The sequence below is a fragment of the Erithacus rubecula genome (assembly GCF_903797595.1).
Source record: "Erithacus rubecula genome assembly, chromosome: 33".
Classification (NCBI taxonomy): Eukaryota; Metazoa; Chordata; class Aves; order Passeriformes; family Muscicapidae; genus Erithacus; species Erithacus rubecula.
The window spans coordinates 2,005,867-2,033,826 of NC_136683.1; the positions used below are offsets into that span (position 1 = coordinate 2,005,867).

General features: G+C 53.5%; 1 protein-coding gene and 1 long non-coding RNA gene across 3 annotated transcripts in view; one reads left to right on the top strand and one right to left on the bottom strand.

The window, feature by feature from the left end:
- The window catches only part of LOC306813872, a 59,256-nt gene that overhangs the window by 25,466 nt on the left and 5,830 nt on the right, over positions 1 to 27,960 (bottom strand). Inside the window, exons 3-4 of one of the 2 annotated variants that reach the window (XR_013777055.1) lie at positions 25,475 to 25,581; positions 24,711 to 24,800 (exon numbers count right to left, since the gene is read on the bottom strand). This is a non-coding gene — a long non-coding RNA (uncharacterized lncRNA). Of the gene's footprint in view, positions 1 to 24,710; positions 24,801 to 25,474; positions 25,582 to 27,960 lie in introns of those variants that run through there. The other variant, XR_013777054.1, reaches the window with a different exon arrangement.
- CADM3 (cell adhesion molecule 3) lies at positions 3,689 to 26,333 on the top strand. Its single transcript, XM_079329535.1, has 9 exons — positions 3,689 to 3,872; positions 13,575 to 13,715; positions 15,969 to 16,121; positions 18,546 to 18,683; positions 19,880 to 20,050; positions 20,490 to 20,580; positions 21,740 to 21,909; positions 24,117 to 24,242; positions 25,467 to 26,333. Exons 1-9 carry the CDS (start codon positions 3,797 to 3,799, stop codon positions 25,583 to 25,585), a joined length of 1,185 nt encoding a protein of 394 aa, XP_079185661.1. The 5' UTR covers positions 3,689 to 3,796; the 3' UTR covers positions 25,586 to 26,333.

The window sequence follows — 27,960 nt, forward strand, 5'->3', positions numbered from 1 at the left end:
AGGTGACAACAAGGACGGGAATTAGGGACAGGAACCGCCCCCGTGGTGGGACACAACTTCACCTCCCACACGCTCCTCGGAGCGAGGAGAGGAGCAGGGACAAGTGGGGAAGCAGCTCCTGCCTCGGTTTTAGATGGAATTTGGGAAATTCAAGGCTGGAAGAGCAGCCCCAGCACGGAGCAGGGAATCCAGGACTGAGCTGTGACACCAGGAGCAAACACTCCAACCCAGCGTGGGGCTAATGAAGGGTTTTTATTTTTATTTTTTTTTTTTTGAAGAGCAAAAATCAGGCAAGGTAGCAAAACAAACAGGGCTGAGGATGTAGGAGAGGCAGCAGGAACACAGCTCGGTGCATCAGAGGTTAAAGGAAGCGATTCTGGGTTCTCACAGGGATGCTGGAAGCCTCCCTCAGCTTCCCTGGAGATTTCAGAGCCTCCAGGGAAATGCCATCCATGCCTGGGGTGGCAGCAAACATGGTTGTTTAGAGGAAAATATGTTATGGAGCCTGTTTGATGATTTGGAAGGATTTATTCCAGAGACAGCAGTCACTGGAGAAACTGCAAAGGGAGCACAGGAGCTTCTGGCCTGATCCTAAAATTAGGAGATGGGTGGCAAGACAAAAGATAATTAAATTCAAATAATTAGAGAGGAAATTCTCTGGAGCTGTGAGGAAAGAATGGTCAAACAAATTTGATTTTTGAGATCTGGGGAAGAAGAGGGGGAAGATCACACCTAGCATTGCCCAGGCATTTGAGGAAATGTTTTAGCTCCACATTCCAGCTGGGTTTGGGTGGAAAAGTAATTCCAGGGTGGTTCATCCTTCCCCTGAATCACAGGTAACCAGGGCTGGGATGGTGTCACTGTGCCCAGGGCTGGGATGGTGTCATTGTGCCCAGGGCTGGGATTGTGTCACAGGTACCAGGGCTGGGATCGTGTCACTGTGCCCAGGGCTGGGATGGTGTCACTGTGCCCAGGGCTGGGATGGTGTCATTGTGCCCAGGGCTGGGATGGTGTCACTGTGCCCAGGGCTGGGATGGTGTCACAGGTACCCAGGGCTGGGATGGTGTCATTGTGCCCAGGGCTGGGATGGTGTCACTGTGCCCAGGGCTGGGATGGTGTCACAGGTACCCAGGGCTGGGATGGTGTCATTGTGCCCAGGGCTGGGATGGTGTCACAGGTACCAGGGCTGGGATTGTGTCACTGTGCCCAGGGCTGGGATGGTGTCACAGGTACCCAGGGCTGGGATTGTGTCACTGTGCCCAGGGCTGGGATTGTGTCACAGGTACCAGGGCTGGGATGGTGTCACTGTGCCCAGGGCTGCCACCTCTCACACCAATGGCAGCACAAGGCCACCAAGACCTGGTGGCTTCTGCCCAGGGCTGCTGTTCCTCTATGAAAACACCCACACCTGGCACAGCCCTTCCCACCTGGCTGAGGGATGCTCTAGCAATGTGGGAGAGCTGGGACAGCACAGTCCAGGGAGCTCCCAGAGGAGGAGACAGCTTTGATTCCTGCTGTCACACCAAGGGACACCGATGGCAGCAGCGCTGGGGAAATGGGAGCTGAGCATCTCCATCCTCCCCGAGCACGGATCGCCGGTTCCCGGGGGCTCCGGGACGCCTCGGCAGAGCGGCTGCGTGACACCGGCTCCCCCGGCTCCTCAGCGCTCGCTGCCAGATGCTCCGGGGCTGAATCACAGCGATTTGTTGTGGCGAGCGTCGCCTCGGCACCTGCTGCACGCTCGACACCTCCTCTCCCTCCTCTTCCTCCTCTTCTTCTGCCTCCACCGCCCTGCCCGAGTGATGGGGAGTGGGTGCTGCACCCACGGGAGCAGGAGGAGGCGAAAGGGTTAAAAATCGTGGCAGAGAGAAGGGATAAAGCTGGGGGGCTCCGGGAAAGGATCAGAGCTCAGGCACAGACCGCAGGGACAAGACTCCTTCCTCAATCCATCCCAGGGATGCTGGGGTCACAAAAAGCCACCCAAGACCCCCTTTTTCCATAGGAAACAGCCCCCCAAGTGCTGTGTGCGTTCCCCCAGACCCCAGGGACCCTCCCCAGCCTCCCTACCCTGCTTGGCTTCCCTCTACTGCTCTCACATCCCGCGGCTTCCAAATCCCTCCTGCAACCGGACAAGGAGCAAAAACCTGGGTAAAGCCTCTGGTGGCCTCACCTGGTCATTCCTGCACCCAAATTTGCCCCGACAGGAGCATTGTCACCTTCAGGGTCGCATCCAGACACGGGGATGGAGCTGAGGCAGCGCGGGGATGGGATGTGACCGGCACCAAGCTGTTCCTCCCACGGGCGCTTCCCACGGGGATTGTGACTAAGGGAGGCATCGCTGGTGCAGGAGCAGCTCCTCGGAAACGCACGTGAAGATGGGGAAGAGCTGCACACGGACAGTCCGGCTGAAAGGGTTAATTCTCCTCGGGAAATGAGATGGGAATGTGCCCAGAGCTCTGAAATCCTGGGCATGAGCCGGAGCTCGGGGAGGGGGGATTATCTCATGGGTGAGAGCATGGATGGGTGAAGGTGGATAAAGGAGTTGCCTGGGAGATGCCAGGGGACAGCCAGGACTGGATATTGACTTTTAGGGACGGGGACAGAACGGGCTCCACCCCAAATGTGGTCCAGCTGCAAGGGGCAGTCGGGGGACTGGGAGGTACGAGCTGCAGAGACAGTGATGGGCTGGGGCACAGGTGACAGCCCAGCACCGGTGACAGCCCGGCATGGGTGACATCCCACTGAGAGTGACACCCCAGCAGGGGTGGCACCCTAGTATTGGTGACATCCCAGAGAGGACGACGTCCTAGCAAGGGTGACATCCCAGTGAGGGTGACACCCCAGCGAGGGGGACATCCCAGTGAGGGTGACACCTCAATATTGGTGACATCCCAGTGAGAGTGACATCCTAGCAAGGGTGACACCCTTACATGGGTGACATCTGAGCACGGGTGACACGCCAGTGAGAGTGACACCCCAGCATTGATGACAGCCCACTGAGAGTGACACCCTAGCACGGGTGACATCCCAGTGAGGGTGACACCCCAGCACCGGTGACACCCCAGTGAGGGTGACACCCCAGTACCGGTGACGCCCCAGTACCGGTGACATCCCAGCACCGGTGACATCCCAGCATCTCTGCCCAGCCCCTCTCACCCTACGAAAGGGACAACGCTCCATCCACCCAGCCGGGCACCGCCTGGCAGCGACCCCACCGAGTGACCCGGCCCATCCCGGGGACACCGCGAGCCGAGAGGAGCCCGGAGTTGGCGGCGACCGATCCCTGAGCGGCGAGACTCCGTTCTATGGCGGGACCGCCCGATCTGGGGATGACACCGCGGGGCATCGCCGCTCCGCTCGAAGCGGGGGCGGGACGGGGACCACGGGGATGATGGGGATGACGGGGACCGAGGGGACAATGGGGACAACGGGGACAGAGGGGACCCGGGGACCCCCGTTCCCGCCGTCGCCCCCCGCCGCCGCCGCCGCCCCGCGCGCACCTGCCTCCCGCGGGGAGCCGCGCATGCGGCGCGCACCACCGCGCCTCAGGGCGCGGGGGGGGCCGGCGGCCGGAGCGGGCGTGTTTACACGGGGGCCGAGGGGGGCGGCATCGGCGCTGCCCCCCCCGCCTCCCCCCCCCACCGGCACGAATGGTCTCTTCCTCGCGCTGTATTTAATCGCCGCCGCTGCCGCACCGCCGGCTCCAGAGCGGGGAAAGCAGCGGAGACAGAGCAGCGCCCGCCGCCCGCGCTGCGGCTCGGGCTCTCCCGCTGCCGCCGCCGCCACTACCACCACCATGCAGCCCCCCGCCCTCAGCGTCCTCTTGCTCATCGCCTGCTTCGGCAGCGCTTGGGGAAACCTCTCCCGCGATGGTGAGTGGCGGCGCTTCGAGCGGGTGAACCTCCCTCCAGCATCCCCGCCGCCATAGCCGGGGATGAGGAGAACCGAGCGACAGGTGCGGGAGGCGGCGGCGGCCGGGCGAGCGGGGCCGCTATGTGGGTCAGGCAGGTGCCGCCCGCCGCGCCCCGCCCTGCCCGGCCCTCACGGCCCTCAGCGCCCGCCCCGCCGCCGGTGCGGGTGCGGCTCCCCCGGGCACCGGGCAAACCGGCGGGGCTCAAGGTCAAGGCGGCGCCGGTGCTGCCCGTCGTGTCCCCCCACAGCCGCGGACCGCCCGGGGCGGGGCGGCGGAAGGTTCCAGACAGGCCCCGGCGGGCGGCGGCGGCGGCGCTCGACCCCTCCCGGCGCTGCCCGCGGTGAGGGGGGGGCGGATGGATGGAGAGTCCCCGGTGAGGGTGGCGCGGCTCGGTGACACCGCTGTCCCCCCTCGGGGTGGAGCCGCGGTGACATCCCCGGTGGGAGCCGCCTCTTCCCCGGGATGGGCGGGGGAGAGGGCGGCTCGGCGGCCGCTCCCCGTCCCGCCGGGATGTGCGGAGCATCCAGCGGGCGACAGTCGCGACAGGCGCGGAGCGGGTGTGATCCCCGCCGGGGCTCGGCGCTGCGGGGTCCCTGCTTTGGACTCGCCATCCCTGTCTGGCTGTCGGTCGTGACAGAAGCGATGCTGCTGTGTTTGGGTGGGGAGGAGCAGTCTGGGGGCGCTGGCTCCACATCCCTGCGGGGAGGGGATTCTGGACCACGGTGGGGACAAGGGCTGAGCCCGCAGCCCCCACGGCTCCCCCGCACCCATCTCTGCTGCTGTCACAGCCTCTGGGGGCTGGTGGTTGTGTTCCCATCCACGAATCCCGAGATTTGTTCTGGTTTTGGCCACGATCCTCCCACGGGCACCCGAAAGAGTCACTTGGGTGTGGGTGATGCTCAGCCCCGGGGTGGGGATGGTTGAGCATCCTAAGGATCGCTCCTGGGAAGGGAGGTGGCCGTGATTTGGAGCTGTCCTGGGACAGGACACAGCCCAGATGATGACACTGCAAGATTTCCCCCTGGACTGGCCTCTGGCCATCAGTGCCAGGGTCCAGCAGAGCTGGACAAACAAACCCTCAAAAAGAAAAAAACCCAAACCTTTAGGAGCAGAAGAAATGGATATCTGGAAGATGCTTGGAATGAAGTTGTGTTTTCATGGTTGGTGGCTCAGGGGACATCCCCTCCCTGGCACCTGTGCTGGGGTGGGATGGATTCTCCTCCTTGGAGAGCAGAGCTGTGAATGGCTTCACTACAACCACAGCAGGGTCTGGAGGAACCCCTGGAAGCCACCCAGGCACTGGGAGCACTGGTCCTGCACAAGAGGGCCCTGTCTGTGCTCTTGGCTGCCGTTGTGCTGCTGTCTGCACATTTGGGTGTTTGGGCTGGTGCGTGGTTGTCCTTGTGTGAGGATCATTCTCTCTCTCTCTGCAGGGTTATTCCAGCCCAAGAGTTGTGTAACCCTTTTGTTTGGACAATGCCCTGGGAGGCCACCACGGGCCAAAAACAGATGGCTTGGGGCTGTTTTTTCCTCCCCCCCTCATGCACTGGAGGAACATTGGGAAGTATCATTAGCCTGGTGAGATGAGGGCTTTGGAAAGAAGCAGGTTCAGGGGCACTTCCCTGTGCTGCAGGGTGGCTTTGTCACTCTGGAGGTGTCTGCTTGGCCAGGCCACCCAAAAACCTCTGTCTGTCCTGAGGAGATGCCCCGAGAGCAGCCTGCCCTGCCTGCTGGGGATGTGATGAGGCTTTTTTGCCCATCCAGGTGCCATCTGCAGGTTCCTGCTGCCCTGGAGGGAGCCATCAACGCTGGAATGTGAGCAGGGAGAGAGCCCAGGGGCACAGCGGGGTGGTGTCTGGAGCCAACAGAAGCTTTGATTGCTGCTTTCCGTGGTGCTTTTCCCCAAGGAATGTGTGAGAGCCCTGCTCCCAGTGCCATTAGGGCTCACCATATGCTGCCAGTGCCTGTGCCAGCAGCAGCCCTTGGCTCCAGAGCCCAGGATGCAGAGACAGCCCTGCTGAAGCACCAAAGGAAGGGAGGGCAACCTCTCTGCATCACTCACTACCTGCTTGGCCTGATTTTGGATGACTTGGATCAGCTGCCTGGGGGAAAGGAGCTGTTCCAGAGCCGGGATCAGCACTCAGCCAAAGGAGAGGGGAGGGAGCAGAGCATCCCCTGTGCAGGCTGGAGAGCACGGAATCCACCACTCAGCTGTCTGGCACAACGAGTTAGGCTCAACAGGCAAAGCTGGATTTTAGGACAAAGCCTGGGATCAGGCTCTGCAGAGGTGCCTGCTGCATGCCCAGACAGTGAGGGATGTGCTGGCACCCGGGGACAGGAATCCTGCCACTGTCCTGGCAATGCCATGGGGTTTGGCATAGCCCTGCTGTGAGCTGGGAGAAAAAATCCCGGTGGAGCTGGGAGAAAAATCCCGGTGGAGCTGGGAGAAAAATCCCGGTGGAGCTGGGAGAAAAATCCCGGTGGAGCTGGGAGAAAAATCCCAATGGAGCTGGGAGAAAAATCCCAATGGAATGGAGCGATGCTGCTGGAGCACTAGGTGTGGGTACCCACCCTTCCCTGGAGGCAAAATCTTCCTTTTTGCCCAGGATTCCCTGCCTGGGAGGTCTCCTGCCTGCAAAACTCTGCCTCTCTTCCCCCTTCCTGACGTTCTCACCTCTCCAGGGGTGTTGGAATCACCGGGGGTGGCTGCATCTGGGGAGTCACCCCAGCCAGATGGAGGGAGCTGCAGCAGAGCTGTTGCTGTTTGTTTTCCCCGAGTTGGTTCCTAACCTCGTTTTCCATCAATCCAAGGTGTCTCCTGCCCATCCTGCAGGAGAGGAGCAAGGCAGGATGTGGTTTCATATCCCAGCTTGGTGGGCTCGGTTTGTTCTCTGTCCCTGATCTCCACCTGAGCTGCTTTTCCAGCTCAGGTTCTTGCACAGATTGAGTGCAATCCTTGCTGCTTTGGCTCTTGAGTGGTTCCAAGGTGCTGCCAGCACTGTGACACCCCCACAGTCAGATGGATCTGCTCATCCTCCTCCCATTTACTGGGTCAGCTCAGCTTGAACCATCTGGTCCAGTTCTGGCCCCAGAGCAGCAGAACCTTCATCGTGGTGATGCTGAGGTGGGAGTGACCTCTCCACCCACCTGTAAAGGGCTGAGATTCTCCATCCTCTCCCCAACCAGCTCCTTTTCCACCCAGGAGGAGGATGAGGAGCTGCATTTGGGCATAGCAGTACCAAAAACTGGTTTAAACAAGGTTAAGACCCTGGTGGAAATGTCTGTACAAATCAGGGCCTTGTGTGAGCCAATATTCAGTTGCTATGTTTTGCTCTTCAGTTATTTCTGCATATTTTCTTAGCTGTTTTTTGTGTATTTCTTAGTTTAGAGCAGTGTTTATAACAGGTGCACAGCATGAGAAAATTTTAGTTTTTCTATAACTTGTTTGAACCCCCCCCACCTCCAAGGCTGCTGGAACATCAACTATGTTAAATCAGGAGAGAAGAAGTTGAAAACACCAGATTAAAAGATTGAAGATAACAGGAGGCAGTAAAGATCCTGAAAACCACCAATCATGGACATTCAGGGGTTTGAATGAGTAGATCAATATCCTAAAATTACCAATTGTAGAGCATGTCCTCATGTTTGTGATGGTTCTAGAAATGTAGGATGGGATGTGCTTTGGGGTGTCTGTGCTGGTGTCCAAGGCTGCAGCTCCTCATTCTCCCTCCTGCTGCCATCAGAGGCTGGAATTCCCAGGGTTTGGGTCTTAAAATTCCCAGGATTTTGGGGCTGGATATTCCAGGATTTTGGGCTGAAATTCCAAGGATTTTTGGGCTGAAAATCCTGAGGTTTAGGGTTGGGTATTCCAGGATTTTGGGGCTGAAATTCCGAGGATTTTGGGGCTGGATATTCCAAGGATTTTGGGGCTGGATATTCCAAGGATTTTGGGGCTGGAATTCCAAGGATTTTGGGGCTGGAATTCCAAGGATTTTGGGGCTGGAATTCCTGGGGATTAGGGTTGGGATTCCCAGGATTTTTGGGGCTGAAATTCCTGAGGCTTAGGGCTGGAATTCCCAGGGTTTTGGAGCTGAAATTCCTGAGGTTTAGGGCTGGGATTCCCAGGATTTTTTGGGCTGGAATTCCCAGGATTTTGGGGCTGAAAATCCTGAGGTTTAGGGCTGGATATTCCAGGATTTTAGAACTGGAATTCCTGAGGTTTGGGGCTGGGATTCCCAGGATTTTAGGGCTGGATATTCCAGGATTTTGAGGCCAAAATTTCCAGGATTTTGGGGCCAGAATTCCATCAGGATGCTGCTCTGAAACCATGAGGAGATGAATCCAGGAGTGCTCCAACCTCACCTGCAGCTTCTCTGAACACCTGGAGGCTCCATTTTGCCTTTCCAAGTCTCACCAAGTTTGGATTCTGGCTTTTTTTTTTTTTTAATTTTTTTTTTTTTTTAATCTCCCTGTGATGCTGGGGATTCCAAAAGGGACAGAACACCCTGGAGCAGCAGCAGAGTTGTGACCTGATCCTTTGGGATTCTGGTGGAATTGTTGGAGCTGTGTTAAGGCAGGTTTAGGTTGGATATCAGAAAAAAAACTTCTTCCAGAAGGTGATGAGGCACTCCCCAGGAAATTATCACATTCCCAAGGAACTTTTGAACAGCTGGGATTGTGCAGGACCAGGAATTGGACTCCAGGTTCCTTCCCACTCCACAATTCTATTTTTGGGAGGTCAGGAGGAGGTGTTGGTTGTTGCTGTCCTGTCCCCCAGCAGAGGAGCAGAGCTGCCAGGGCTTCCCCACGCCTCAGTTGTGTTATAAATATCCTCTTACACAACCTGGTGTGTGTTTAATCCTCAGCCAGTGGGGAGTGACAATTCCTCAGGACTGTGGCTGCAGAGCCACCAAAATCCCTTGCCAGGGCATCCAGCTGGGCTGAGACACCTCACTGGGCAGGGAGATCCTTAAAACAGAACTGTCAAAGCACAGAGCTCGTTCCCTTGGCAACAGTCATGTTGGAGATTGGCCTTAGGGTAGGAGCTAAAATCCCACTCAAAAAAAAGGGGGAAAAAAAAGGGAGTTTTCAGCTGTTGGTTGTCACACTGAGGGAGGGTGCTGCCACAAGGGTCACCCTGCCCTGTGCCCTGGGGTCTTGGGGGAATTTTCTCCTTTTGGGAGCTGTGACATCTCAGGAAAGGTTCTCAGGTGTTTGGGGGATTTGTGGTGGCTCAGAATTGGGAGATTTTTCCCTTTCCCAGCACTCAGGGTGTGTCCAGCTGGGTCTTGGCTCTTCTGCATTGGTGGAATGGCAGGAGACCCTCTGAGCTGTGGGATAATTTTGGAAGGAGGTGATCCTGATGTTCCTGGGGAGGGAGGCAACAAGGAGAAGCTCCCAGCCCTGCACAGTGAGGATGGAGCTGAAATCCCACAGGGAATATCAGATTTGAGAACATCCAGCCAGGCTGGAGGAGGAGGAGGAGAGGAGCATCCCTGAGCACTTGGAATCATCCTCTGATTGATGTTAATTGCTGGCTGTCTGCTGAACCCTGGGCAGGTCTGGCAGGATGTGACAATGTCCCTCAGGTCACAGATGCAGCTTCAGAGGTGCCCAGGTCATGGCAGTGCCACTGGGACCAGGACCCTGCAGAGGGAGAGAGCAGGAGGGGATGAGAAGCTTCATCCTCTTGCTGTGCCTTTTTCCCAGGAATGCTCGTTTACAGAGAAATCTTGGAATTTGGGGGTTTTATGTTGGGAAGGTGTGAAGCTCCTGGAGTCATCACTTCCCTCAAAATTAGTGAGATCCCATCCTGCTGGGACACTGGGATCCCCCCCATAACCCTCTGGATGTGACAGGTCACAACACACTCAGGGCTGTGTTTGCCACTTTTGGGGAATATTTGCATTCCTGTGACAGCCCCTGGGATCAAAGTGGGAGGGAGTGGCTGTGGGGGCTGGAGGTGCAAAGGTGGGAGCTGCCAGAAAAGGAATTTTAGGCACCGATGGAATTACAGGATGGATTTATCCTTGTGAAGAAAACAGGAACACTGTGGATTCTGCAGCCAGGTGACAGCACACAGGGATGTCCCCTTGTCCTGGATCCTTCCACCTTTCATTCACAACCTGCTCCAGCCTGGATTTACCTCTTGGATGGACCCTCCAACCACAAAAAAAACATCTGGATGCTACTGGATTGTGGAATCAGCCATCCCTGGAGCTGCCAGAGGGGTTGGGATGTGTCCTGTCATCAGATCTGAGGTGGAACAGAACAGATGCACCCAAACACCAGCAGCTTTCCCTCTCCTGACAAATCTGGAGCTGCCTCCTGGAATTTGAGCTCCAGACTGTGGATTCACACCCTGCTAAAATCAGCTTGTAAAGGGATGTGCACAGCAGATGTCAGAACTTTCCTGATCCACGAATTCAAAATTCCCACCCTGCTTCCAGTAAAGATCCTCCCTGAAGAAGAAATGCCCCGGGGGCTGTGCAGGGAATTCCTGGAACACAAAGTCCTGGGAGGGGAGAATAAGGAGCCTTGGAAAACATCTGTGCCCACGGGGATGAATTGGATCTTTGTGATGCTAAACCCAGAATAAATAGGAAAGAAAGAGGGAAACGAGAAGGGGAGTTTTTTCAGGGAAAGAGGGAAATTACAAGGGTTGGTTTTTGGTTTTTTTTTTTTGGGAAAGAAGAAGGGAAACAAGAAATGTTTTTTGGGACATGACTGTGAACCAGAGGCGTTGGAGGGGCTTGGAGCAGTGGGTGGTTTTTCTCTGAGCTTATTTCTGCCACAGAGATGCTTTCACAGCTTGGAAAAAAAAAAAATGGGATGATGGGGTGGACATTCCCTGGAGAGGATCCTGCAGCTCCAATTTCACCCCCCACATCTGCTGTGCTCTTCCCTGGCCTCTCATCCCTGTGGATGCTCCAGATGCAGAATTCCTGGGATGCAGAGCATCAATTTTTTTCCTCGTGGGATCATCCTGTGGCTGACTGGACACCCAGAGCTTGCAGAGCTTTGGGCTGGATGAGGGGACAGGGCTCCAGGAGCAGCAGAGATGTCAGCATCGTTTTTCTACACCATTTTTCCACATTCATAAATATGAATGCAGCCCCTCTGCAAACGTGCATGGCTGTAATTAATGAAATATTGATTTTTCTCTGCTGCACCAACGGGGAGCACAAACAAACATGGGCAGCAGCTCAGGGTTTGGCAGAGCTTATTTTATTTATTTATTTTTTTTTTTGTGGCTGTTTTTTTGGGGGATCCTGAGGTTACTCTGGATCTAGGGCTGGATCTGAGCCCTCCTGGCTGTGTCCCCAACCTGAAAATAATTTTGTGCCTCTATTGTGGGGTGACAGCAGGGTCCTGAGGGGTCCCTTGGAGGGAGGTAAGGGGACAGTGCCAGCTCTGTCAGGTGGCACAGCCCTGTGCTGGCGGATGCTCCTGGAGTGTCCAGCACCTGTCCCAGCTCTTTGTGCCAGCTCAGCCCAGCAGCTCTGGCTGCACTGATGGGACAGTCTCAGCTCCCAGACCCCTGTTTTTTTGGTTTTTTTTTTAGGATACTCCCAGGGGATGTATCAGGATGGTGCTGCTGGGTTGGTGTTCTGGTTTGCAAGACAGGTGTCTGCCAATAAAGGCAGAAGCTTCTCTATGAAATGGGAATGTAAACCCTCTCCCTCCTAATTATTATAATTTAGAAATTAAGGGGCTCTCATGGCAATAAGTTCTTTACTAGGAAAATTCAAATAGAAATACAGTATTACAAAGAACAATCCCAAAACACTGCCAGAGTCAGAATCCAAGCTGACACCCATCAGTCAGTCAGGGTGTTGGCAGCAGTGCCATTCAATGGTGGCTGCATCCTCCTGCAGGGGCAGATGTGGTTCAGCTGGAGAAGGTGCAGTTTCCTCTGAAGGTCCAAGGATGGTGTGGAAAGGTCTGGTTTTCCTCTGGAATCCAGTGGTGTCCAAAATGTCAGTTTTTATCTGGGTAGGAAAGGCTTGGCTCCTCCCCTGGCTGGAGCATCTCCCAGTGGGATGATGGAATTTTATCAATGGCTCATTAACAGGAGATATCTCCTGGAGGGAGGATGGGCTGTGGAAAGATAAAGATGATTGCCCCAGCTGGTTTAAAGCTGGCCCATTAACAGGAGATATCTCCCACAGAGATAAAAATCACTGCCCCACCTGGTTTTAACAGCTGGTGACAGAATCCACATTTCTGGCCCCATCAACCCAACACAGTTGGCATTTTGGGAAGGAATTCATCCCTGTGAAGGTGGGGAGGCCCTGGCACAGGGTGCCCAGAGAAGCTGAGGCTGCTCCATCCCTGGAAATGTCCCAGGCCAGGCTGGATGGGACTTGGAGACACCTGGGATAATAAAAGTGATTCTACCTGCAGAAGGGGGTTGGAACTGTTTTTCTTCTCAACCCAAACCATTCTAGAATTCTGTGGTTCCTTTGTGAGCCTTGGCACAGCAGCTTGTGCTCAGAGAGACCCCATGGGAGGAGGGGAAAGACCCCCAGGGTGGGTCCAGCTGCTCTGTGCCCCCTCCTTCCCCCAGCTTTGCCCCTATTCTGTCACTTCCAGCAGGTTCCAGCTGTGTGGGTTTTATTAAATCCTGCCCATTCCCATCTGTTCCAGAGCCCCCCCAGATCTGGGTCATGCAGGGGGGGCTCTGGGGGGCCAGAATGGGGGTCCCAGGGGGTGAGAGGAGGGGAATATCCCCTCTGGGGACACCCCCAGGGCGGGGGTGGCATCCTGGATGTGCTTAATCTCTCCTCACAGTAATTCCTTAATGAGGCCAGGCCTGGGGTTAGGGTGGTAATTGTGTTAATTGCGTGGGTGTCAGACCCTCGTTGTCGAGCTGGAGTTTGGACAACAGAGGCTTGGAAAGGTTTAATCCCCTAATTAGGGTATAGCAGGACAAAAGGCTCGTTAACCAAATTAAAACAAGCCCAGGGGTGGATTCCCAGATCAGAGATGAGGCAGGTGTTGGAGAGAGCAGGGGATGAGGCAGAGATGAGCAAAGAGCAAGAAAAACTTGGACAGTGAGGATGAATCTGAGTGCTGGGAATGTTTTAAATCCCAGTCTGGTGATTCTGTGGAAATCCTGGGCAGGGAGGAACTGGTGGAATCCCAGACTGAAAAAAACTAAAATTCATCTTTGTCCCTTCCAGTGTCCAGCCACCATCCCAGGCTGCTCCAAACCCTGCCCAGCCTGGCCTTGGGCATTTCACCCTCACAACAGGAATTTCCTTCCTAAAAATTCTTTCCTTGGGCATTTCCAGCCCAACCTTTCTTGATTTTAACAGGAAAAACCAGAACCTTCCTGAGACAGCTCTGGGGGAGTTTGTGATGGGAGCAAAAGGATCAATTTTCCTTCATCTTCATGAAAAAAAAAGAAGAAATTCAGATGCTTCCAGCCCTCTCAGTGTTCCTCCTTTAATAAATAAATAAAGCATTGTGCCATGTCCCCCTTGTCCCTGTGCAGCTCCACTTCCCAAAAATAACTGTCCTTGGGATGGTGAGGGGAGTTATCTGATCCTGGAGCTTGATTCCCTGCCCTTGGGCTGCCTGAAGGAAGAGGAGGAGCTGAGTGACACTGGGAGGGGACACCCAGGACCCCCCTTAATTCCCCTTTTTTCACGTGCAGAGAGTCAGCCCACGACGTCGGATGAGACCGTGGTGGCCGGGGGCACGGTGGTGCTCAAGTGCCAGGTGGAGGATCCTGATGATTCCTCTCTCCAATGGTCCAACCCTGCCCAGCAGACTCTGTACTTTGGGGAAAAACGAGGTAAAACCCTCCAAAAATGAGGTAAAACCACCCAAAAACGAGGTAAAACCCCCAAAAAATGAGGTAAAACCACCCAAAAATGAGGTAAAACCACCCAAAAACGAGGTAAAACCCCCAAAAAATGAGGTAAAACCACCCAAAAACGAGGTAAAACCCCAAAAAAACGAGGTAAAACCCCAAAAACGAGGTAAAACCCCCAAAAAAACGAGATAAAACCACCAAAAAACGAGGTAAAACCCCAAAAAACCGAGGTAAAACCGTGGTAAAATAAGGTAAAGCCACAGAAAAATTAGGTAAAACCACCCAAAAACGAGGTAAAACCTGCCAAGAAAGAGGTAAAATCTTGGTAAAATGAGGTAAAATCCCTTAAAAAAACCGAGGTAAAACCACAGAAAAAGTGAGGTAAAACCAAAATAAAATGAGGTAAAACCCTAGAAAAAAACGAGGTAAAACCAAAATAAAATGAGGTAAAACCGTGGTAAAATGAGGTAAAACCCTAGAAAAAAACCGAGGTAAAACCCCCAGAAAAATTAGGTAAAACCACCCAAAAATTAGGTAAACCCCCCCCCCCCCCCAAAAAAATAAGGTAACACTGTGGTAAAACAAGGTCAAATCTCCCAAAAATGAGGTAAAATCCCAGAAAAATGCGGTAAAACGCCCCAAAAATGAGGTAAAACCTCAGAAAAATGAGGTAAAACCCCCCAAAAATGAGGTAAAACCTTGGTAAAATGAGGTAAAATCCCAGAAAAACCAAGGTAAAACCCCCCAAAAGCGATGCAAAACCCAGAAAAAATAGGTAAAATTACTCAAAAATGAGGTAACACCATGGTAAAACAAGGTAAAATCCCCCAAAAATGAGATAAAGCCACAGAAAAATGAAGTAAAACCCAAACAACCCCGAGGTAAAACCCTAGAAAAAACAGAAGTAAAACCCTGGAAAAAATGAGATAAAACCAAAGTAAAATGAGGTAAAACCTCTGAAAAATTGTTTTTTCCCGGATTTTTTTTTCCAGGATTTTTTTTCCCAGATTTTCTGAGATTTTCTAAGAATTCCTGGATTTTTCACAGATTTTTCCCAGAATTCCCGGATTTTCCCCAGAATTCCTGGATTTTTCCTGGATTATTTCAGAAATCCCAGATTTTCCAAGAATTCCTGGATTTTTTACAGATTTTCACAGAATTGCTGGATTTTTCCCTGATTTTTCCCAGAATTCCTGGATTTTCTCTCCAGATTTTTCCCCATTTCCCCCCCAGTTTTTCCTGGATTTTCCACAGAATTCCCAGATTTTTCATGTCGTTTTCATGTAATTTTTGTGGATTTTTCCCCCAATTTTTCCCAGAATTCTTGGAGTTTTCCCCCCCTTCTTGGATTTTTTCCTTGGATTTTTCCTTGGATTTTTTGTTGGGTTTTCCCCCCAGTTTTCCCCCCAATTTTTCCCAGTATTCTTGGATTTTTTCTTGGATTTTTTTCTTGGATTTTTTCCTTGGATTTTTTTTCTTGGGTGTTTCTTGGGTTTTTCCCCCAGTTTTTCCCAGAATTCTTGGGTTTTTTCTTGGGTTTTTTGGTTTTTTTTTCTTGGGTTTTTCTTGGATTTTTCCCCCAGTTTTTCCCAGCATTCTTGGATTTTTTTCTCAGATTTTTCCCCCAATTTTTCCCCCCAATTCTTGGGTTTTTCTTGGGTTTTTCCCCCAATTTTTCCCAGAATTTTTGGGTTTTCCTTGGGTTTTCCTTGGGTTTTTCCCCCAATTTTTCCCCCTATTTTTCCCAGAATTCTTGGGTTTTTTCTTGGATTTTTTTCACCAATTCTTCCCCCAATTCTTCTCCCAATTCTTGGGTTTTTCTTGGGTTTTTCCCCCAATTTTTCCCAGAATTCTTGGGTTTTTCCTTGGGTTTTCCTTGGGTTTTCCTTGGGTTTTTCCTTGGGTTTTCCTTGGGTTTTTCCTTGGGTTTTTCCTTGGGTTTTTCCTTGGGTTTTTCCTTAGGTTTTCCTTGGGTTTTCCTTGGGTATCTCTTGTGTTTTCCTTGGGTTTCTCTTGTGTTTCTCTTGGGTTTTCCTTGGGTTTCTCTTGGGTTTTCCTTGGATTTTCCTTCAGTTTCTCTTGGGTTTCTCTTGTGTTTTCCTTGGGTTTTCCTTTGGTTTCTCTTGGTTTTTCCCCCCATTTTTCCCCAGAATTCCTGGATTTGCCCCCCAGATTTCCCCCTCCAGATCTCCCTGTGAATTCCCAGCTGCCCCTGACCCCTTTTCCCCCCAGCCCTGCGGGATAACCGGATCCAGCTGGAGCGCTCCACGCCCAACGAGCTGACCATCAGCATCAGCGACGTGGTGCTGGCCGACGAGGGCGAGTACACCTGCTCCATCTTCACCATGCCCGTCCGGACGGCCAAGGCGCTGGTCACCGTGCTGGGTACGGCGGGGCGGGCGCGGCGCACTGGGGATGCCATCCATCCATCCATCCATCCATCCATCCATCCATCCATCCATCCATCCATCCATCCATCCATCCATCCATCCCATGGATCCCATCCCAGGGATCCCATCCATCCATCCATCCATCCATCCATCCATCCATCCATCCATCCATCCATCCATCCATCCATCCATCCATCCATCCATCCATCCATCCATCCATCCATCCATCCCATGGATCCCATCTATCCCATGGATCCCAACCCATCGATCCATCCATCCCATGGATCCCATCTATCCCATGGATCCCAACCCATCGATCCATCCATCCCATGGATCCCATCCCAGGGATCCCATCCATCCATCCATCCATCCATCCATCCATCCATCCATCCATCCATCCATCCATCCATCCATCCATCCATCCATCCATCCATCCATCCCATGGATCCCATCTATCCCATGGATCCCAACCCATCGATCCATCCATCCCATGGATCCCATCCCATGGATCCCATCCATCCCATGGATCCCAACCCATCGATCCATCCATCCCATGGATCCCATCCCATTGATCCCAGGGATCCCATTCATCCATCCATCCATCCATCCATCCATCCATCCATCCATCCATCCATCCATCCATCCATCCCATGGATCCCATCCCATTGATTCATCCATGCCATCTATCCCATGGATCCCAGGGATCCCATTGATCCATCCATCTCATGGATCCTATCCTGTCGATCCCAGGGATCCCATTGATCCATCTATCCCATGGATCCCATCCCATTGATCCATCCATCCCATCTGTCCCATGGATCCCATCCCATTGATCCATCCATCCCATCTATCCCATCCCATTGATCCCAGGGATCCCATCCATCCCATGGATCCTATCCCATTGATCCATCCATCCCATCTATCCCATGGATCCCATCCCATAGATCCCAGGGATCCCATTGATCCCATGGATCCCATCCCATAGATCCCAGAGATCCCATTGATCCCATGGATCCCATCCCATAGATCCCAGGGATCCCATTGATCCCGTGGATCCCATCCCATGGATCCCATCCCATAGATCCCAGGGATTCCATTGATCCCATCCCATTGATTCCATTGAGCCCGTGGATCCCATCCCATTGATCCCAAGGATCCCATCCACCCCATGATCCCATGGATCTCATGGATCCCATCCCTCTGATCCCATCCCATGCGTGCCGTGGATCCAATCCATCCCATGGATCTTATCCCATCCATCCCATGGATCCCATCCCATTGATCCCAGGGATCCCATGGATCCCATCCAAACCATCCCATGGATCCTATCCCATAAATCTCATTGATCTCATCCCATGGATCCCATGGATCTCGTCCCATTGATTGTGTGGATCCCATCCCATTGATCCCATGGATCTCATCCATCCCATGGGTCCCTCTATCCCATCGATCCCATGGATCCCATCCCATGGATCCAATCCATCCTATGGATCCTTATCCCATTGATAGCTTGGATCCCATCCCATTGATCCCGTGGATCCCATCCAATTCCATCGATCCCATGGATCCAGTCCATCCCATAGATCCCATCCCATTGATCCCATGGATCCCATCCCATTGATCCCATCTATCCTGTGGATCCCATCCAATGATCCCATGGATCCCATCCCATTCTATTCCATCCCCACCATCCCATCCTGTTTCCTCCTTTCCCATCTCCTCCATCCCATCCCATAGATCCCATGGATCCCATCCATCCCATCCTATCCCCTCCCCACCATCACCTCTCAGATCCCATCACCTCTCTGTGTTACCTGTAACTGTGGTGGTGTTTACACCACTTAATTAATGGTTTATTTGAAATTTCTTCTGTCTTCACTCAGGATTAAAAAACACATGAAGGAAATGGATTTTCCCTTGGTTGTTTATTAAATTAAAGTACAGAAAGTTCAGTAACACTTCCAGCTACCAGCTAGAAGGTGAAATGGAGGTGAACTTAGCAAGCTACAAGATCTTTTAAAGCTAAACAGTCCAATAGAGAATTAACACCTGTATTATTTATACTTTTAACCCAATAATTAAATTCCTGTGACCCTCAGTGCAGCACTAACTGTCCAACCAGAAATTACTGCCTGAAACCACTGAAAAAGTCACAACCCAAAATCCACCATCTTGTCTCATTACTATATTATAAAAACCTCCAATTTCAAACCCTTCCCCATGTGAAATCACACAATTCTATTTAACTACACACCTCTGATTTTAACTCCAAATTTGGAAATTTCTCCAAGACCTCCGATTGAAAGCAGCGCTCTCCAGGAGGTCAGATAGCACAAAAATCCCAGATTTCTGGGCTCCAACACCTGTGTGCCCCACCCATCTCACAGATTTGTGTTTTTTTCTCCTCCTTTTCCTGCAGGAATCCCCCAGAAGCCCCAAATCTTTGGCCACGAGCAGCCCATCGACGAGGAGAAGGTGGCGCGGCTCATCTGCCGCTCGTCCGGCAGCAAACCCGCGGCACAGCTGCGCTGGAGGAAGGGCAACAGGGAGATCAAGGGTGGGGGAGCCTGTCCTGGGGGCTGGGGACACTGGGGGGGACTGGGGGGATGACTGTGGTACAGCAGTGTCATATCCCATGGATCCATCCCATTCTGTCCTATGGATCTCGTCCCATTGATCCCACTGATCCCATTGGTCTCATCCCATGAATCCCATTGCATGGAACCTGTCCCATTGATCCCATCCCATCCCATCGGTCCCATTCCATGGATCTCATCCCATGGATCCCATCCTATCCCATCGGTCCCATTCCATGGATCTCATCCCATGGATCCCATCCTATCCCATGGATCCCATCCCATGGATCCCATACTCTCCTATCCCATGGATTCCATCCTCTCCCATCCCATCCCATCCCATGGATTCCATCCTCTCCCATCCCATGGATTCCATCCTCTCCCATCCCATGGATTCCATCCTCTCCCATCCCATGGATCCCATCCCATCCCATCCCATCCCATCCCATCCCATCCCATCCCATCCCATCCCATCAATCCCATACTCTTCCACCCCATCCCATCCCATGGATTCCATCCATGGATTCCATCCCATGGATCCCATACTCTCCCATCCCATTCATCCCATCCCATGGATCCCATACTCTCCCATCCCATTGATCCTGTCCCATCCAATCCCATTGATCCCATCTCATTGATCCCATTCATCCCATCCCATCCCATCGATCCCACCCCATTCTCTCCCATTCCACTGATCCCATCTCATCCTATTGATCCTGTTCCATCCAATCCCATTGATCCCATCCCATCCCCTTCCATCCCATCTGATCCCATTGATCCCATCCCAATTCTCTCCCATCCCATCGATCCCATTCCACTGATTCTGTCCCATCCCATTGATCCCATTCTCTCCCATCCCACTGATCCTGTCTCATCCTATTGATCCCATCCCATCCTATTCTCTCCCATCCCATCAATCCCATTCCACTGATTCTGTCCCATCCCATTCTCTCCCATCCCACTGATCCCATCAATCCCATTCCATCCCCTTCCATCCCACTGATCCCCTCCCCACCATCACCTCCCACATCCCATCCTGTGTGTAACCCTGGTGTTCTTTACACCCCTTAATTCCTGATTTTGTTTGGAGTCTTCTCTCTTCACCCAGAGCCAGAATTAAAAACCAAACAGATTTTCCAGTGTGTCCCTCAGCTCTGAGTGTCCCCTGTCCCCACAGACTCTGGCACTGAGGTGGTTGAGGACCCCAATGGCAAAACCTTCACAGTGACCAGCAGGGTGGAATTTCGTGTCACCAAGGAGGACAACGAGGTCGAGGTCACCTGCACTGTGGACCACGAGTCCCTGCAGAACTCAGAGAGGTCAACCACACAGAAGCTGCAGGTCCACTGTACGTGGGGGCACGTTTTTGGGGGGGATGGGGGTCCAAGAGACCCACAGATGTAGGATTTTAGATTCTGGGGCAGGATTTGGGGTGCCAGGGCATGATTTCAGATGCCAGGTGCAGGATTTGGGGTGTCAGGTGCAGGATTTTGGGTGCCCACATACAGGATTTAGGATTTTGGTGGCAGAATTTGGAGTAGCAGGGGCAGGATTTGGGATGCCAGGGGTGAGATTTGGAGTGGCAGGGGCAGGATTTAGGGTGTCAGGGGTGAGTTTTGGGGTTCCAGAGCAATATTTGGATTGCCAGAGGCAGGGTTTGGGATGATAGGGCAGGATTTGAGCTGCCAGGTGCAGGATTTAGGATGACAGGGCAGGATTTGGGTTGCCAGGTGCAGGATTTGGGGTGCCAGGCACTCACCCCACCATTCCTCTCCCCCTTTTTCCAGACAAGCCGACGGCAAAGATCGAGCCCCACCCACAGTACCCGCGGGAGGGGGAGAAGCTGCAGCTGCAGTGTGATGGGCAGGGCAACCCCATGTAAGACCTTCCTCACCTTCCTCCTCCTCCTCCTGCTCCTCAGGCCCTCCCCTCCCACTGCCAGCCCCACCCAGAGCTGGGCAGGAGCTGCTGGGGGGGTTTGGGGTGTCCCATGGGAGCAGAGTGACCCCCTGTCCTGTCCTGAAACAGCAGATCCATCCTGGCTCATCCCTAAATAAAATTTGCCTGGGGAATTCAGGGTGCTGAACCCTCTGTCCTAAAACAACAGATCCATCCTGGCTTGTCCCTAAATTAAATTTCCCTGGAAAATTTCAGGGTGTTGACCCTCTGTCCTGTCCCAGAACATCAGATCCACCTTGGCTTATCCCTAAATTAAATTTCCCTGGGAAATCCCGGAGTGCGGAGCCCCCTGTCCCATCCCAGAGCAACAGATCCATCCTGGTTCTTCCCTAAATTCAATTTCTCCAGGTCATTCCAGGGTGGTGAGTCCAGAGCATCAGATCCATCCTGGCTCATCCCTAAATTAAATTTCCCTGGGAAATCCCAGGTTGCTGAACCCCCTGTCCTAAAACAACAGATCCATCCTGGCTTGTCCCTAAATTAAATTTCCCTGGGAAATCCCAGGGTGCTGACCCCGGTCCTAAAACAACAAATCCACCCTGGCTTATCCCTAAATTAAATTTCCCTGGGAAATCCTGGAGTGCTGAGCCTGTGTCCCTTCCCAGAGCAGCAGATCCATCCTGGTTCATCCCTAAATTCAATTTCCCTGGAAAATTTCAGGGTGTTGACCCTCTGTCCTGTCCCAGAACATCAGATCCACCCTGGCTCATCCCTAAATTAAATTTCCCTGGGAAATCCTGGAGTGCTGAGCCCCCTGTCCTAAAACAACAGATCCATCCTGACTTGTTCCTAAATTAAATTTCCCTGGGAAATTTCAGGGTGCTGAGCCCCCTGTCCTGTCCCAGAGCATCAGATCCATCCTGGCTCATCCCTAAATTCAATTTTGCCGGGATGCTGAGCTCCCTGACATCATCCCTAAATTCAGTTTCCTTGGGAAATCCCGGGATGCTGAGCTCCCTGGCATCATCCCTAAATTCAGTTTTCCCGGGAATTCCCGGGGTGTTGAGCACTCTGGCATCACCCCTAAATTCAGTTTTCCCGGGAATTCCCGGGGTGTTGAGCCCGTGCTGTGTCTCAGCCCGCAGGAATTCCTCTGGGAGAAGGAGGGCAGCGACGCCCCGCTGCAGCTCAGCTCCGACAGCGTCCTCATCTTCCCCTTCCTCAACAAGAGTGACAGTGGCACCTACGTGTGCACAGCCACCAGTTCCATGGGCAGCGTGGTGGCCAAGTACAACCTGGATGTCAGCGGTGAGTGGCCACGGTGGCCGGAGTGTGTCCTGCGGAGGGGACACACAGGAAGTGTCACCGTGTCACCGGGGTGGGGAGGGGCGGGTCCTGCCACGCCCCCGGCTCGTCCTGAGTGTGCTGTGCTTGTGGCTGTGTCGTGTGTCACATGGGGCAAGGCTCTGTGTGTGTGTCCCCATGTCCCCATTCCTTGTGTCACACGTGGGACAGGGCTATGTGTGTGTCCCCATGTGTCACACATAGGACATGGCTCTGTGTGTGTCCCCATGCCATGTGTCACACATGAGACAGGGCTCTGTGTGTTCCATGTCCCTGTGTCACACGTGGGACAGGGCTCTGTGTGTGTGTCCCCATGTGTCACACATGAGACAGGGCTCTGTGTGTGTCCCCATGTCCTGTGTCACACGTGGGACAGGGCTCTGTGTGTCCCCATGTGTCACACATAGGACATGGCTCTGTGTGTGTCCCCATGTCCTGTGTCACACATGAGACAGGGCTCTGTGTGTGTGTCCCCATGTGTCACACATGAGACAGGGCTCTGTGTGTGTCCCCATGTCCTGTGTCACACTGGGACAGGGCTGTGTGTGTCCCCATGTGTCACACATAGGACATGGCTCTGTGTGTGTCCCCATGCCATGTATCACACTGGGACAGAGCTCTGTATGTCCCCATGTCCCTGTGCCCTGTGTCACACGTGGGACAGGGCTGTGTGTCCCCATGTGTCACACGTGGGACAGGGCTCTGTGTGTTCCATGTCCCTGTGTCACACTGGGACAGGGGTCTCTGTGTCCCCATGTCCCCATGCCATGCTGTGTGTGCTGTGTGCTGCTGCCAGTGCCCTCCCCTGGCTGCCATCCCATCTCCAGTTCCCTTCCCACACGTTGATCCCATTTCCCTGTGATTTTTCCATGGATTTGGGCTGTCCTAGTGTCCTCCCAGCCTCTCTCCCCCTCTCTCTCCCACCTTGCACTTTCCCTGTTCCTGTGCTCTGCTCTTCCATTTCCCCACCCTTCCCCTGCAGTGTGGAGGCAGCAGTGGCACCTCAGACACTTTGTCCCCTGTGTCCCCTCCCTCAGCCTGTCCCGGACCAGCCCCCAAATGCCCAACCCTTGTGTGTCCCTCCTGTCCCCTGTGTGGTGTCCTGTGAGCACCCTGAGCTCACCCCAGGTGCCTCATGCTGTCCTTGAGGGGTGGCACCCACCTGGTGTCACCCCCTTTGTCACAGCACACAAGCTTCATATCCAGGTTTTGGGAATTCCCACTTTTGTCCCTAAATCCATCATGTCTCAGGCACTGGGAGCCACCTCCAGCTCTCCCACCTGTCCTTGCCCCCAAGGCTGTGCACAGGTGAGTGCAGGTGGCACCTCCTGCTGGGTGACACTTCCCAGGAGCTCACCAGGGGTCTGGGGGATGTCACAGCATCACAATGTCCCAAAAGTTGGTGACACAAGCAGAGGAGTCATGGAGGGTCCCCCCAGCAAGCTCTGTCACCTCGCTGGCCCTTCCCAGCTTTGATTGGTGTCCTGTGTTTTTTGTTGTCCTCCCCAGATGTTCCCCAGCTCCCCACCCCACACGTTCACTCCACTCCAGGCCCTTCCCAGCCCATCTCTCATGCTTCCATGGCCTCAGCTCCATCCTTCACTCCAGCTCTCATCCAAGGTACTGTAAGCTCCTTTTCTCTCTCTTTGTGGCCCAGCTTGGCCCAAGAAGCTCCCACAGGAGGATGGTGGCCCCAGCCCTGGCTTTGGGGACAGCCCTGCCATGTGCCCAGCCTGGCTCCAGGCTCTGTGTGTGTGTGTGGATTTTGGTGTTTTCCAGCTGTTCCCAGCAGGTTGTGGCAGCAGCTCTCTTGTCCTGTTCGTGTCTGTGTCATGTCTTGTCCCTCTGTCCTGCTGCCTCCCCCGTGTCTCCCCCACTTTGTCCTTTCCAAATGTGGCTCTGTCCCCACCCTGAGCTGATGGGGCACAGTGGGAGGAGGATTTCTGGCAGGATTCCTGCTATCCTCAAAGTGCCATCACCCCTCTGTGACAATTCCAACCTGCACGTCCCCTTCTACCCAAACCTCATCCTCCCTTTTTAGGGGCCAAAACCCCACTGTGGAGGATGGGGATTTCCACTTTGCTTCCCTTGCTGCCTTCCCCCAGGATCCTACAGCAGGATGGAGCCTCTGCTTCCCCCTTGCAGGGTCTCATCTCCTTGTCTTTTGGCAGATGCCAGCCCAGTACCCTCGACCTCCAGCACCTACCATGCCATGATTGGTGGGGTGGTGGCTGTCATCGTCTTCCTGCTGCTCAGCCTGCTCATCGTGCTGGGACATTACCTGATCAGGCACAAAGGTACAGCCTGGGGGGGGGGCTGCAGGGGGGTACCAGCACCCCTCAGGGGTCTCCTCCTGGTTTGCAGGACAGGTGTCTGCCAATAAGGGCAGAAGCTTCTCTTTGAAATGGAGAATGTAAACTCCCTCCCTGCAAATTATTATAATTTTGAAATTAAGGGGATGTCATGGCAATAAGAATAACAGTTCTTCACTAGGAAAATTGAAATAGAAATACAGTATCACAAAGAACAATCCCAACCCTGCCAGAGCCACAATCCAAGCTGACACCCATCAGTCAGTCAGGGTGGTGGCAGCAGTGCCATTCAATGGTGGCTGCATCCTCCTGCAGTGGCAGATGTGGTTCAGCTGGAGAAGGTGCAGTTTTCCTCTGAAGGTCCAGGGATGATGTGGAAAGGTCTGGTTTTCCTCTGGAATCCAGTGGTGTCCAAAATGTCAGTTTTTATCTGGGTAGGAAAGGTTGGGTGGAGCATCTCCCAGTGGGATGATGGAATTTTATCAGTCATGCACTGGGACTCACTGGCCATGAACAGGAGATATCTCCTGGAGGGAGGATGGGCTGTGGGAAAGATAAAGATGATTGCCCAGCTGGTTTAAAGCTGGCCCATTAACAGATAATATGTGCCAGGAGATAAAGATCACTGCCACACCCAGTTTTAAACAATGGCCCATTAACAGCAGATATCTCCCACAGTGATAAGAATTGCTGCCACACCCAGTTTTTAACAATGGCCCATTAACAGGTGATAGCTCCTGGATGAAGGGTGGGTCATGGGAAAGATAAAGATGATTGCCCAGCTGGTTTAAAGCTGCCCCATTAACAGGAGATATCTCTCACAGAGATCAGGGTCATTACCCCAGCTGGTTTAACAGATGGTGACAGAATCCACATTTTTGGTCACATCAACCCAACACACCCGCTGTCCCAGGATTGTCCTTGTCCCCATCTCCTCCTCCTTTCCCTTCATGCCCAGCAGGTTTGTACCCAAGCCCTGGGGTCACAGTTCCACCCAACCATCATCCACCCCCAATGGTGTGAGTAGAGCCCCCCACCCTACTTCTCCAAGAGGTCACTCTGCGAGCGGACACTCCTCCAAAAAACCTCCATCCCATCCCTCCCCATCTACTTTCCCATTACAGCCAACCCCAGTAGAGCCCTTCAGGCAGCTTAGTGTGTATGTTGGGGTGCTGAGAGACCCCCCAACATTGTCCCCCCATCCTCCAGGCACTTACCTGACCCACGAGGCCAAAGGCTCTGACGACGCTCCGGACGCCGACACCGCCATCATCAACGCCGAGGGCGGCCAGGCCGGCGGCGACGACAAGAAGGAATATTTCATCTAAAAAAAAAAAAATAAAAATAAAAAAAAAGGGGGTCAGAAAGAGAGAGTGAGAGAGAGAGAAATGGAGCCAAGAGAACCCCGATGGCAACAGCAACCAGACCACAAACCCCACAAAACCCAACAGATTTTCTCTGGGGGGACGGACGGACAGAGGGACGGAGAGCGGGGAGAGCCACCGACGCTTCTTGAACTTTGTACAAATCCAGCCAAGAGCCCCCAGCCCTGTTTGCTTGCTTGCACCTCCATCCCCACTCAGCCAAACAACCTGTGAGTGAGAGAATTCTTCCTTTTGGATCTTTTTCTTGCTTTTTTTCTTTTTTTATTTTTTTTGGTTTTGTGGCTGCTCTTCGCTTCGGGCACTTGGTTGGGAGTGTTGGGCTGGGGTTGATGTAGCTCTTCCCTTTGTTTCTCTCTGGTTTTTTTTGGTTTCTTTGATATTCCCAAGGATAAAAACAGCTCTGGGTTCCCAGGGTGAGTTTGGGAATCTGAGTTTGTCCCCAGTGCTGGGGGTGACTCCAGCTGGCAGCAGAGTGAGACCCTGCCCCAGTTTTATCCTTGGTGGTTCTTGTGGAGCAGTGTCCATGCAGGAGCAGAGCTGTCCTCGTGCAGTCAGTGTGTGAAAAAGGGGGTGAAAAAAGTCCAGGGTGGGACCCCCAGACAGATCAGGAGCCCCCACAGCTCCCTGGTCCCACCCCAATGGGAGGGGGGAGGGCTGAGGTTTTATTTTGGAGGGAGCAAATCTAGAGTGGTGGGGAAAAGGCACTTTTTTTTTTTTTTTTTTTTTAATTTTTCCTAAATTCTCTGATTGGAAATACCAATTTGAATCATCTATTGAGATGTTCAGTGCAGGAGGCAGCACCCCTGGGGCTGGGGTTGTATCCCTGGGACCCCCAGAACCAGGGGTGGGGTCTCTGTACCCCCCTTCCCTCCCCAGCCCCTTCCCAGGGCAGGGATGAGCTTGGAAAGGGCTGATTTTTCCCAACCAACAGTTGCCAAAACAGCTGGATTTGGGATCTGGGGGAGTTTGGGTATCCCCACAGAAGCTTTGGGATGTTGGGGGTGTCTCATCCTTCCTCCTGCCTCTCACCATCACTTCCAAGACAAAAACCAAACACTTTTCCCAACTCTCCAGCACAGCCCTGGCATGGGGCTGCTCCCCCCAGCATGGTCAGGACACCCCCAACCTTTGGGATGACATTTTGTGGGATCCCACATCCCAGTCTGGGTTGGGGGAGCTGCCCTTGGGTTGGACACCACGTGGATTTGGGGTTTTTCTAGAGGAGGGCAACCTCACCTAGGACCCCACCCCATGGATTTGGGGTGGTCTGGAGGATGAGGGGGCCCCTCCAGCAAGGAATTAAAAGTCTTTAGGGGTGGGAAACCTCACCTGGGAGACAGAGGAAGAATTTTAGCACCTCTTGCCCCTCTCTAAACCCTGCCAGCACCTGGGGGGAGGCAGAGGAGTGGCAGGCAGTGAGGGAGGTGGCCCTGGGGACACTTGAGGTGTGACTGTGGCTCAGGAGTGGTGTCAGCACCAGGAGGAGTTTTTGGGGTTTCCTTTGCTGGGCACAGCCGTTTTTGGGGTGTTTTTTCCTCTTGGAGGAGTAATCCTGGGACAGGGAAGTGCTTTTCCCCTCCTGGAATTCAGTTTTTTTTGCTGCTCCAAGAGCCAGGGAGAAGAGCCTGGATTTGGTGTTTTTTGAGGTGTTTTTGGTGTTTTTGGTGTGGGGTGTGGCAGGGCAGCCCAGGCAGGTGCCAGTGTCACCTGTGGGAGGGGGTTTGGGGACCTGCTGAGGTGACAGAAAGAAGCTGGGAAGGCTCAGAAAATCCATCAGAGCAGGAACCAAAGGGTTTGGTGGAGATCAGAGCAGTGGAGGAGATTTGTGTCACACCTGGGGGTGACAAAAACAACCAGGTGGGGGTGACAGGGACCCTCCCAAGGGGGGGAGGACACTCCACCTGGCAAAAAGGGAATCCCAATGTGCTGGGAAAATCCCTTTTGGGGTCACTGGGAGGGGACAGGCTGAGGTGTGACCCCTCTGGGGGTGGGGGAGGGGTTGATGTGACAACTAAGCAAGGCTGGGTGTGACACCGAGGGGAGGGGGGGAGGTGACAGAAGCGGTGTCACCGTGTCTGGGAGAGCCCAGCTTGGTGGCCCCACACCCACCCAGTCACGGGGTGGGGCTGAAAAAATTCAAATTTGGACCTCCCCGGGGTGGCTGCAGCCACTGAACTCTCAATAGACACGAAAGCCATATTTTGGGGAGCTGTGGAGAGGCTGGGGGAGGGGCAGAGGCTGGGCTGTGTTGTTGTGCTGTGGTTTTATTTTTTTTTTTTTGTCTGTACATAAAAGGGAGCCAACGACCGTCGATGTGA

Bases quoted from the DNA above. Each gene is read 5' to 3' on its own strand.
- CADM3 (XM_079329535.1), top strand. From the start codon at position 3,797: ATGCAGCCCCCCGCCCTCAGCGTCCTCTTGCTCATCGCCTGCTTCGGC. The intron at 16,122-18,545 runs GTACGGCGGGGC...CTTTTCCTGCAG, and splicing joins GGCGCTGGTCACCGTGCTGG to GAATCCCCCAGAAGCCCCAA. The intron at 24,243-25,466 runs GTACAGCCTGGG...CCCATCCTCCAG, and splicing joins TTACCTGATCAGGCACAAAG to GCACTTACCTGACCCACGAG.